We start from the raw sequence: 11303 nt of genomic DNA, 5'->3' as shown, positions 1-11303 counted from the left end.
ATTTTGTAAGATGGAATCTCGGAGGTGAACTTTCGCAATCAGCTGTCATGTGATTTGACTATTGGTAAATTAATCAACCAATCAGGGTACTTAACCTTGAGAATTCTGTTAGTTCGTTAAGATAATTCGCTAGTTTATGTCAACTACCAGCTTATTATACTTTTTTTTACTGCGCAAGCGCAAGATTATTTCTTTTACTCGGCGCACACGCGCAACTTTGCGCGGGTTATTTTAATGCGGCGCTCATTATTTTTAGTGAAATAAAAATTTCGGTATCGTTTTTTTTATTATTAATCTTTTGGTATAAAAAATAATTATAAGTAATTATTGTAAATTAATTTCTGTAGAAGTATCAAAACTTTTTGACGGCATGATAAATTTTTTCTTGAAACAGTAAAGTAATTATTAATTATTTAAATTATCTGTAACTAATTGATGAACACTTTTAAGTCTATTGAAAAAATTAATTTTTTTGGCTTTACATAAATAAATAACACATTGGCCCAGCATTACGTCACACTCTGGCATCCCAATCATTTGACATGCATGCATGGTATGGACTGCAGTATCTAAAATAAATGTTACGAAATAGTTGTGGTTATTTATAAATTTAATATCAAATCAGATAATAAATAAACTCATTCATTATATTTTATCTCATTGCAATAATTATATTTCTATTGTCCATAAGTAAATTAATTGTAAATAATACTACTTTTGAAACTCACGATTATCAAAAACTTATTATTATTTTTTTAAAAAAAGATAGTAGTGTATTTTATAAATTTTTTTTTTATTAAAATTCAGCTCAATATTTTTATTATGTCAGCCCTGATTAAAAACTCCGATTAAATCTGATTGAAACTCAATCGAATTTTTGTTAAATTCAATCGGAAAAAAATATTCATCATTTTCTGATAAAATCTGATTAAAATTTTTCAATCAGATTGAATCGAATTCAATCGGAAAATAGTAAATTTATTTTTCGATTATTTTCTGTTTGAATCCGATAGAAATTTTCCAATTAAATTTAATCGAAAAATAATAATTTTTTTTCCGATTAACTTTCAATTGGATTCATTCAGAACTCCAATTAAAACTTACCCAGATAGCAAAATTACATCTTGATGAGTTCTGAACGAGTTCCTATTTATGATTTGGAAGTCTCATCAACATCTTAAAGAAGACTTTAAGAAGTTCTCAAGATGTCGAATGAGCCACCTAGCGAACTCAATAAGACGTCTTTAAAAAGAATTCTTCTTTCTGACTCCGCACTAAGACTTTAGTATGAATTTACCATGACGTCTTATTTATGAAGTCTTCAAGACTTCTTAAAAATGACATCTTTAAGAAGTCATTTTAAGACTTCTTGAGGACTGCCTTCAAAACGACGTCGTAAAACAGTCATTCCGACTTGAATGCTGTCTGGGATATTAAGTCAATCAGAAGTATCCTGTTGAAATTTTCAAATCAGATTCAATCGGAGTTTTTAAATCAGGGAACAAATCGATGTTAATAATTTTTATTTTATTTCCATGACAATTATTGTTGAAAATCGAATAAATTTTTAACAGCATAAAATATTCATTAATAAGTTGATTACCTAAAGCATCAGGATCAGAAATATCAACATCTTCATTAGCAATTCGTATTAATCTTTTTCCAATAAAAACCGGATCTTCACGATTGGCCATTAATCTAGCGAGCCAATACAAAGCTGCATTTAAATTACTAGCTTTAATTGATTTGTGCATTGCTGATACTAAATCATTATTTATATCACACTCTTTAGCAGACAACAAATACGCTCTTTCGATATTTATTTTAACATTTTCTAATGATAAGTTTATTTCATTCAATCTATTCGAATTATTAGACGACTTGATCATTAATTCAAGAGTATTAAGAGCTATTCTTGCGTCGCCATTAGACATTTCTGCTAACCATTGCAATGCATCTTGATTAATAGTATATTCAGTAGTACAGCAACCAGGTTCATTTCCAGTATCTTCAATAAATTTATTATCAACTATTTTCAATTTGTTGTTTATTAGTAATAGGCCACGATTGAGTATATTTTGAATGTCATTCGTGGATAATTTATCAAATTTAAATACTCGACAGCGACTTATTAATGCTGAATTCAAACTAAATAATGGATTTTCAGTCGTCGCTCCAATTAATATAAATGTACCGGCTTCAACGTGAGGTAAAAATATATCCTGCTGCAATTTATTGAACCGATGAATTTCATCCATAAATACAATTATTGGACATGAAGTAGATGTTAATTTTTTCTTAGTATCAATTGCTGTTTTTACGGCGGTTCGAATGTCACCGATACCGCATGTCGCGGCAGACAATTTTATAAAACAAGTATTGTTGTCATTTGATTGTTTACTGTTATAATTATTCATGTTTGCAATTACATTGGCAAGAGAAGTCTAAAAAATTAAATATTTGTCGATTAATAATGGTAAGAACATAAATGGGCTTTGAATAATTTTAAGAATATATACCCAGACAGCATTCTAGTCGGAATAACTGCTTTACGATGTCTTTTTGAAGGCGTCCTCAAAAAGTCTTATAATAACTTCTGGAGGATGTCATCTTTAAGAACTCTTAATTAATAGTTTTTGAAGACTCCGCAAATAAGACGTCACTTTTGTGACGTCTAAATGTATTCTTTCTTTTGACTCCATTATGAAGTCAAAATTAGGAGCTCCTTAAGACGTCATGGTAAATTCATACTGAAGTCTTATAAGCGAAGTCAGAAAAAAGAACTCTTTGAGAACTTTTTTTAAAGATATCTTATGGAGTTCGCTAGGTGGCTCATTCGACATCTTGAGAACTTCTTAAAGTCTACTTTAAGATGTTGATGAGACGTCAAAATCATAAGTAGGATCTTATTCAGAACTCATCAAGACGCCATTTTGCTCTCTGGGTTATTTTAAACCATTTCTGAACGGTTTTTTTATGGCATATCTTAATAATATTAAGATATTTATTGATGTTTCTCTTGAATTTTCAAAAGTTTAAAAAATCTTCCGCTCTCCCCTACCGCGATAACAAAATGACGGCTTGATGAGTTCTGAATGAGTTCCTATTTATGATTTTGACGTCTCATCAACATCTTAAAGAAGACTTTAAGAAGTTCTCAAGATGTTGAATGAGCCACCTAGCGAACTCAGCAAGACATCTTTAAAAAAAGTTCTCAAAGAATTCTTTTTTCTGACTTCGCAAATAAGACTTCAGTGTGAATTTACCATGATGTCTTTAAGGAGCTCCTAATTTTGACTTCATAAAAAAGTTGAAAAAAAAAGAATACATTTAGACGTCACAAAACTGACGTCTTATTTATGAAGTCTTCAAGAACTCTGAATTAAAACTTCTTAAAAATGACACCTTTAAGAAGTCATTATAAGACTTCTTGAGGACGCCTTTTAAAAGACGTCGTAAAGCAGTCATTCCAACTTGAATGCTGTCTGGGAAATTTTTAAAATATCTAATGGCACTAATACTCATTAATGAATCCATGACTATTTTTTTCAATAATCATTCATTCTTTGTATTGTCATCTAGTGCTTAAAAAATTACCTTTCCACATCCTGTTGGTCCCCACAAAATCATACTACTAATTTCTTTTTTATCCAACATTTTACCCAACAAAGTTTCCTCTCCAATAACATTTTTGTGTCCAAAATAATCTTTCAAACTCCGAGGTCTCAATTTATCAATCAACATCAATTCACTCATTTCATTAGTCTCCATACTAAAATTCTTCCATAAATATTTCAATATCTATCCTGCAAAAACATTTCTAATTAATTAAGTTCTCATTTATGAATGTGAATGTAACTGACATGTCAACTTTTTAAATTTGGCGCGTTTTTATCAATTTAATAATTTTAATTAATTTATTTATTTAATTCAAATTTATAACTTGTTTCCTCATGTCTGCTAGATTCACTCATGCTCATTTGAAAATTAAAAAAATCCCCAACAAACTAAATCTAGTTGCTAAAAAAACAATTGACGGCGCTAGTCTCCTAATCGCCTAAAAGTAAACACGCGTTTCAATTTATCGTTATTAAATAAAAAACCAAATAAATGAAAATATTATCAGCAAATTAAATTTAAATAATTAAATAAAAAAAATAAATTAATGAAAAAATAAATGTGCGGTGATAAAATTTTAACTCAAGTGCAGACCAAATAAGTGAAATAAAATAAAAACAATAATCTTAACCTTAAAAATATATCAAGCCAAAACATCTCTCCTCAACTATACAAAAAAATATGAGATCAATATACGAGGATGATGACGAGCAGCGCTACCGACGCGCGCAACAAGAGTTCATTTCAAATCTCGGCGGGAGTTCGCCACAAGAAATAATAATAGTAATTTTACCAAACATACTGACAATTATATTTTTATCAACAATTACCTCGTTACTAAACAATAAAATAGACCGTAATCTTTTACCAATAATTGAATTTATTATTACAATAATTCCATCCATCTTAAGTCTCACCATTTTATCAAATTATACATTACTCATTAGTTTAACAATAACTATTCTTACAATATTTAACTACACAATCATCTACAAGTTACGTCATAAATTATCTATAAATATAAGTAGTAAAAAGAACGAATTCAAAAAATCATTTATAACAAATTTTCGCGCGTTAACAAATATATTAACTTGTATTTGTATATTAGCCGTTGATTTTAATATATTTCCACGAAAATACGCGAAAACGGAATTATATGGCTACAGTTTAATGGATACCGGCGTCGGTTTATTCATAATTGCCAACGCAATAGTGTCGCCTCAAACAAAAGACTTTCGTAATATTAACAATAGTAATAAACAAATAAAATTAATACGTAAATTTGCATTAAATGCAAAAAAATGTACAAAAGATACTGCGCCATTACTAATATTGGGAATCGGACGCATTATAGCCGTTGAATATTCAAATTATCATAACCACGTTTCTGAGTATGGTGTGCATTGGAATTTTTTTTTAACATTAGCGTTTGTTAAAATATTTATAAGCACAATAACAAGCGCTATTAGCTCTAGTTTGTCATTAATATCAGGCCTATGGATATTAATAATGCATGAGTACGCATTAAATACGAAAGGTTTGAAAGAATGGCTATTAGGTGACACACCGCGCAATGATTTTGTATCAGCGAACCGCGAAGGAATTGTGTCTGTACCAGGTTATGTTGGTTTATATTTAATAGGCATTGCGCTAGGACGCTTAATTTACTCAACCTACAATAATAATGAGGATAATTACGGATTTATGAAGCGCTTTGGTGTGCAGATGAAGTTATTTGGTAAAAAAGTATCATTTGAATACACAAAGGCAATGATATTATGCATTAAACTATCGATAATAGCGCCACAGGCTTGTGGACTAACTATTTTTTGCAACTGGCAGTATGGGATTTCCCGGCGTATGGCGAATTTTGGTTACTGCGCATGGATTGTTACGCTCAGCACCATTTTGTTGACTTTATTGCTGCTTGTTGAGATATTAATTGATATTTTGATATTTATTGTCGCTGGAGATGATACTAAAAGTGAGGATGGAGATAAAAGTAAGGATGGTATTAAGAAAAAAAAGAAGAATGTTAAATTTGATGATAAATTTAATGTGAAGGATAATTGGAAGAGAGATAGAGATGTTGAGGACATTGATAATGAAGAAGTAATGAGAAAATCTCCGATTATTTTTCAAGCTGTTAATTATAATGGACTTATATTTTTTTTAATTTCGAATTTATTGACTGGAGTTGTTAATTTGAGAATAAAAACTTTGTATGTTGACGAATACAATGCGGTATTATTAATTTGTTCGTATGCTGCTATTTGTATTTTCAGTGTTTTTGTATTGTATCGTTATAACATTAAATTAAAATTGTAATTATTGTTTGTGAAAATAAATTTATATTGTGTGGTGTGATAAATAATTTTTATTTACTATTTATATAAAAATAAAAAAATTTTTGTATCAATAGGTAACGTTGGAATACTTATTTTAATTAATTATTATACAGTAATTGTCATAATTCATTTTTTGGTGGTTTTGACTTTGAGGTATTTGAGTTCATAAATTTTTTGTAATTCGGGTCACTGGATACTGACTCTGTAGCTAGAGATACGATTCGTAGGAATTCAGTTACGTTGAAACTGTAATTTGTAAATTTAGCGTGTGCTCCTCCGTCTGGATGAGTACCCTGTAAATTTTCGAAAGAATAAATAATTTTATCTTTAATCAGAATCAGAAATTTGACGATTAGAAAATTCTAATCAGATATTTTTGATTGAATTTCTATCAGTTTTAATTGGGAAGTCCCGAATTAATCTGATTGAATGTTAATCAGAAATCGGAAAAAATTAATATTTTTGGATTGAATTTGATTGAAAACTTGAACCGAAAAGAATTGAAAATAATAAATATTTTTTTCCGATTAAATCTGTTTAAAATTGAATTGATTGAACGAAATCTTGAATTTAAGATTTCTAATTATTTATTAAATAATTATCATTACAACGATTTTTTTAGCTTCCGGCAAAAAACAGAAGATGAACTTCTTTGGAAGATTTTCATCATTCGAGTCCCATAAATAAACAAAACGTAATTAGAGATCTTAAATTCGAGATTTCGTTAGATGCTGCCTAGCCTTAAGAGCCAGTTTTTATAATGAATGAGATTATTAAAAATAAAGTCAGATGAAATTTTAAAAAAACTTACAGGGTCTTGTTGAATTAATTTTTCATCATCTTCCCAAGTAAAGTATTTAACTCCGCGTAATCGAGCTAGATCTTTGTAACAACTAGCATCTTCACAATTGTATCTAAACAAAAAAAAATTACATATATTAATTAGACTCAATTCAATACTTATAATTTTTTGATAAGTACAATTCAAATACTGCTGCCCAATCAGGTAAAAATAATGTATGAGTTAATCCAGCTCCGTGAATTCCAATAAATACATCGGAATTACGAGTTATTTCTAGTTGTTTCTTGAATGGTATTGCTCTATTGTAAATTACCTGTAAGAAAAAATGATAAATACAGAATTTTTGTATTTTACATAATTGATTTTAAATGGATGACTTACTCTTTTGACTTTGTAATTGATATTTTTTTTTAATCCTTCAACAAGTTCATCTTCATTTAATATTCTACGATATCTTGTATCACGACTTAATAATGTAACGCGTATTCTATTGTCTTTGCGTTGATAAATAGGTATTTTAAGTCTGTGTAATATATGTTCACTAAAAGCTTTAAAAAGTCCACTTTTTTCACAGCCATATACCTGAAAAAGAAGATTTTTAATCTATATCTGCAACTATTGAGTTGTGAAAAGTTAAAACTTCCAAGTCAGTTTAAGAAGAGACACTACGGGTCAAAATTATTTTTCAACATTTCAATATGATACAAACTTAGTACTTTTATCTTTTTTTATTGGCTTAAGTAACCTGTGAAAAAAAAATTTTAGGCCTTACGATAAATTTATACTTCAAAATTTAATTTCCTTTTCTTTATTCTCTTAATTAGATACCTTTTTATTAAATAATAAAGCAATAAAGGCAGCTTTAATTACAAATTATTAGTTTTAGTTAATTTATTAGGTCAAAAAAAGTATTGTTTCATTTTTCTATACGTATGTCAAAAATATATAATTTATTTAAAATAATACTTACTAATGGAGTATTGTAATAAAGTCCAAATATCATACGAGGTAATAATGGCAATACCAAATTTTTAAAACAAACTGTATTGCCACGAAATGTTTTTAAATCCCATAATGAATTTTTAGTAAATGCTTCAAACGTATCTTGAAACGCCGAATGATAACTTCAATTTTTGAATATTTATTTCATTTTTATTAATAATTAATTATCGTCATTAAAGAAAAAAAAATGTTATTTAGTTGACTTACTTGTAACTTTCCCATATTAAAATATGATTATCAGTACTAAATGTCAATGGATGAGTATTATTAACGTGTAACGATGCGTAGAGATTAAAAAAATCACAGAAATGATGATACAAATTAACTGCTGTAATATAATTACAACAATTGTATTTAAAAAAAAAATTATTGAAATTATTTATTTATTTATATTTCTTTGCAATTATTCAAACTGCTTACTTGCATCAATCTTCATAATATAAGTTGGTTTTTCAATAACTATATCACAGTCGCCTTCGACTATTGGACGTCGTGATAATTTACGAAAATATCTCAACTCCGGTCCCCATGATTGCAGAGCGCTGATGTGATCTGCGTTGTCTTGTAATTTTTCATCATTCAATCTGTTAATCATAATTATTACTACCTAATTAATTAATTTACTTATTTATTTATTGATAACAATGATAATAATTACTTGCAATAACCCCCAATTTGTCCTTCTTTTAATACATCCATCGCGTATCTAATGGGCTCTTTTCTATTTATCAGATCCGTAAAATTAATCATTATATTTCTGCCTCTACAAAATCGTAGATGTTCTGAACATTCTAATGATGAATCCTCCTGTTTAAAAAATTTTCTAATTAACAAGAACGCTTCTTAAATTTATTTATGACATTCGTGTAAGTTTTAAAAAATGAATTACAATTTAAATAAATATATATAATAGTATTTACTTTAAAAAATGGTTCACACAGCAGCGTCATTTCCTTACGCTGATCTTTAACATATCCAAAGTCACCTTGAGAATAAAATGTATCTATTTGTGCTTCTTTACTTGACACCCATCCTTTGTGATCACCAGGACAATGTGGAGTTGAAAATGCATTTTCTTTTTTACAATCATTTTCATATCCCCAGCACGCGTTTTTATCTAAATGTTCCTTGCAAAAAAAATATAATAACAATTAATTTATAAAAGTATAAATTAAATAAACTCAAGTATAAAAAATTGCTGGCCATTGATCACAAAAATCGTTTGAAAAATTCTAAGATCAATCATCCGGAAGTTAGCAAACAATTAATAATTCTTAAATTTTTTTTTTCAATAATTTAATTAAAGAAAAAAAATTTTAAATATGCACATGTAGAAAATTTTAAAAACTATAGGTGCAATTTTTTAAAATAATGTTTTTTTTAAATTTGTCGTGTATAAAAAAATCATTAGATGTCGGCTAATTTTGGTATCATTAAGATCAATGTAAAAATAATTTAAAATAAAAATATTTGAATTTTATAGCCAGCGGTCAAATAAATTTAAAAACATTTTTTGAACTCGATCAGTTTCAAGAAATTTTAGTTCAAAAATAAGTATACCGGAAATGAGCGCGACAATCGATGTAATAAATTTGAATGATTATTTTAACTTTTAATTATCACTGAAAAATTTAAAGTCAATTCTAACTTAAAAATAAATAATTCTTTGAAGAAAATATTAATAATAATTGTACGTATTTATTATTAATTGATTAATGAAATAAAAAAAAATTGATTACCTTATACGGGCATGCCGGATCATCGTAGCATTCACGTGCAACCGATGGAAATGAATTGAAATAATATTTCAAATGATTTACCGGCAAATTAATATTTTTATAAATATCACTAGCACATATATTGATAATTAAATAAATAACGATCAATTTTATCAATAGTTTATAATTATTTATCATGATGTTTGCTCATAAACGGCTGAAATATTAAAAGAATTAAATTAAAACTTTTTTTTTCTTTTTAGTTCTATACAAAGTATGTATGGGAAGTTAAAATACTAATGCAGTGAATGCTCGGCTGTAGATTGTTCAGTGGCAAGGAAAAAAATTATAGTGAAGAAAAAAAGTAGGCGTTAATGTATGGGTAAAGAGTAAGAAACACCTGATGTGGGTGTATGACCTCACTTTTAAACACTAGTCATTTTTATATACATATATAAACATGTATACATTTTTTTCCGTTACTTTATATTGTATTAATGTTTATTAGCTCATAATTATTTTTTTAAAACTTATATTAAGAGAAGAAATATTATTTATTTTATTTAAAAATCAAAATAAAATTATTTTGTATTAAATGATCCTGAAATTAACATGGCACTGAAATTAGCCGTCTAATTAAAAAAAAAAAAAATTTGGAAAATTGCACCAACAGTTTTCAAATTTTCTACATGTCCATATTTTTAGTTTTTTTTTTCTTTTTAAATTAAATTGTTAAAAAAAATAAAAATTGATAATAGTTAACTTCAGGATCATAAATTAACAAACAATTAACAATTTTCGGATTTTTTTTTAACACATCAATCACAAAAAAAAAAAAAAAAAAAACTAAAAATATGCATATGTAGAAAATTAAAAAAACTATAAGTGCAATTTTTTAAAATATTGTTTTTTTATAATTTATCGTTCTAAAGAAAATCCAAAAATTATTAGACGTCGGCTAACTTCAGTATTATTTTATTAAATACATTCGGACCTCGTTATAAGACTATCATTCTGTCTTTTTTATAAACCAGATATCACGATAGTTTAAAAGAGCAACTAATAGTCTTATAACGAGGTCTTACTGTAAATATATTTTTAAAATTATTATTCCGGACTTCGTAATTTAAAATTTATTCCTGACTTCTATATTTTTTTTTTTTTTTTGTCACAGTAAATAAATGTATGTAAAAAAAGAAAATTAGAATAAAAAAATATCAATATTTATAATTACTTACTCATAAATACAATATTATATATGATATTATTTTATATATATTAAAATCTATAAGAAACAAATATTTGCGTTTCACCAGCATCAGTAGACTGTTACTAAAATCGAATTTCTAATCGGTGATGGTTTTTTTATTATTTATATTTATATTTATCTTTTACTTTTTTTTAACTGATAAGTATTCACGTTCTTTCACTTGTACTTTCAAACACGAGGTAATCAGCTGTTTATTATTATATATATCTACATATGTTATATTTTATACAAAGTATCTTTCAGCGATATTTTATCTGAATACATGTACTTTACCAGTTTTCATTTATTATTTAATCACATAAATACAATACCGGTTTTTTTAAACTGCAAGGAATAATTTAAATTAATTAAATCAACGATTGATAATATCATCGGTATTTTTAAATTATACATGTTGTGAGTAAAAATTTATTGAAAAAAAGTTTATTAATAGTAAAAAAAAAGTTGTCGGTGTATTTCCGCATGTTGAAAATAAAGAATATAATTTTTTCAATCCTTGATAGCACGAGTTGCTCTTAAAAAAGTTGGTATTCATTTAGTTTGCT

General features: G+C 27.1%; 3 protein-coding genes across 4 annotated transcripts; 1 reads left to right on the top strand and 2 right to left on the bottom strand.

Annotated features, from left to right (window-relative positions):
- Positions 1-53: 53 nt before the first annotated feature.
- On the bottom strand, positions 54-4294 carry LOC103568810 (ATPase WRNIP1). 2 transcript variants are annotated; one of them, XM_008545784.3, is made up of 4 exons: positions 4250-4294; positions 3598-3806; positions 1604-2444; positions 54-569 (listed from the first exon to the last, which is right to left on the bottom strand). In XM_008545784.3, exons 2-4 carry the CDS (start codon positions 3769-3771, stop codon positions 406-408), a joined length of 1179 nt encoding a protein of 392 aa, XP_008544006.2. In that variant the 5' UTR covers positions 3772-3806; positions 4250-4294; the 3' UTR covers positions 54-405. The 2 variants fall into 2 exon arrangements, with proteins under 2 accessions (XP_008544006.2, XP_053595712.1); XM_053739737.1 differs by lacking the exon at positions 4250-4294 and adding an exon at positions 3864-3949.
- On the top strand, positions 4040-6043 carry LOC103568786 (uncharacterized). The gene has a single exon (XM_008545756.2). It carries the CDS (start codon positions 4300-4302, stop codon positions 5944-5946), a length of 1647 nt encoding a protein of 548 aa, XP_008543978.1. The 5' UTR covers positions 4040-4299; the 3' UTR covers positions 5947-6043.
- On the bottom strand, positions 5993-11161 carry LOC103568784 (EGF domain-specific O-linked N-acetylglucosamine transferase). Its single transcript, XM_008545752.2, has 11 exons — positions 10727-11161; positions 9510-9705; positions 8691-8897; positions 8429-8577; positions 8191-8354; positions 7978-8098; positions 7739-7892; positions 7150-7350; positions 6948-7081; positions 6778-6880; positions 5993-6259 (listed from the first exon to the last, which is right to left on the bottom strand). Exons 2-11 carry the CDS (start codon positions 9684-9686, stop codon positions 6086-6088), a joined length of 1584 nt encoding a protein of 527 aa, XP_008543974.1. The 5' UTR covers positions 9687-9705; positions 10727-11161; the 3' UTR covers positions 5993-6085.
- Between the last annotated feature and the right edge of the window lie 142 nt (positions 11162-11303).

This window comes from Microplitis demolitor, chromosome 6 (genome assembly GCF_026212275.2).
Source record: "Microplitis demolitor isolate Queensland-Clemson2020A chromosome 6, iyMicDemo2.1a, whole genome shotgun sequence".
Classification (NCBI taxonomy): Eukaryota; Metazoa; Arthropoda; class Insecta; order Hymenoptera; family Braconidae; genus Microplitis; species Microplitis demolitor.
Note: the sequence above shows the minus strand (reverse complement) of the source record. Positions and strands in the feature narration are given on the sequence as shown.

What these genes read in the sequence shown, in the direction of transcription:
- LOC103568810 (XM_008545784.3), bottom strand. Translation starts at nt 3,771, where the DNA reads ATGGAGACTAATGAAATGAGTGAATTGATGTTGATTGATAAATTGAGA. An exon ending in GACCAACAGGATGTGGAAAG is followed by an intron (nt 2,445 to 3,597) that starts GTAATTTTTTAA and finishes TTAATTTTTTAG; the next exon opens with ACTTCTCTTGCCAATGTAAT. An exon ending in TTCTGATCCTGATGCTTTAG is followed by an intron (nt 570 to 1,603) that starts GTAATCAACTTA and finishes CATTTATTTTAG; the next exon opens with ATACTGCAGTCCATACCATG.
- LOC103568786 (XM_008545756.2), top strand. Translation starts at nt 4,300, where the DNA reads ATGAGATCAATATACGAGGATGATGACGAGCAGCGCTACCGACGCGCG.
- LOC103568784 (XM_008545752.2), bottom strand. Translation starts at nt 9,686, where the DNA reads ATGATAAATAATTATAAACTATTGATAAAATTGATCGTTATTTATTTA. An exon ending in TATTATGAAGATTGATGCAA is followed by an intron (nt 8,099 to 8,190) that starts GTAAGCAGTTTG and finishes ATTATATTACAG; the next exon opens with CAGTTAATTTGTATCATCAT. An exon ending in TGGGCAGCAGTATTTGAATT is followed by an intron (nt 6,881 to 6,947) that starts GTACTTATCAAA and finishes TTTTTTGTTTAG; the next exon opens with ATACAATTGTGAAGATGCTA.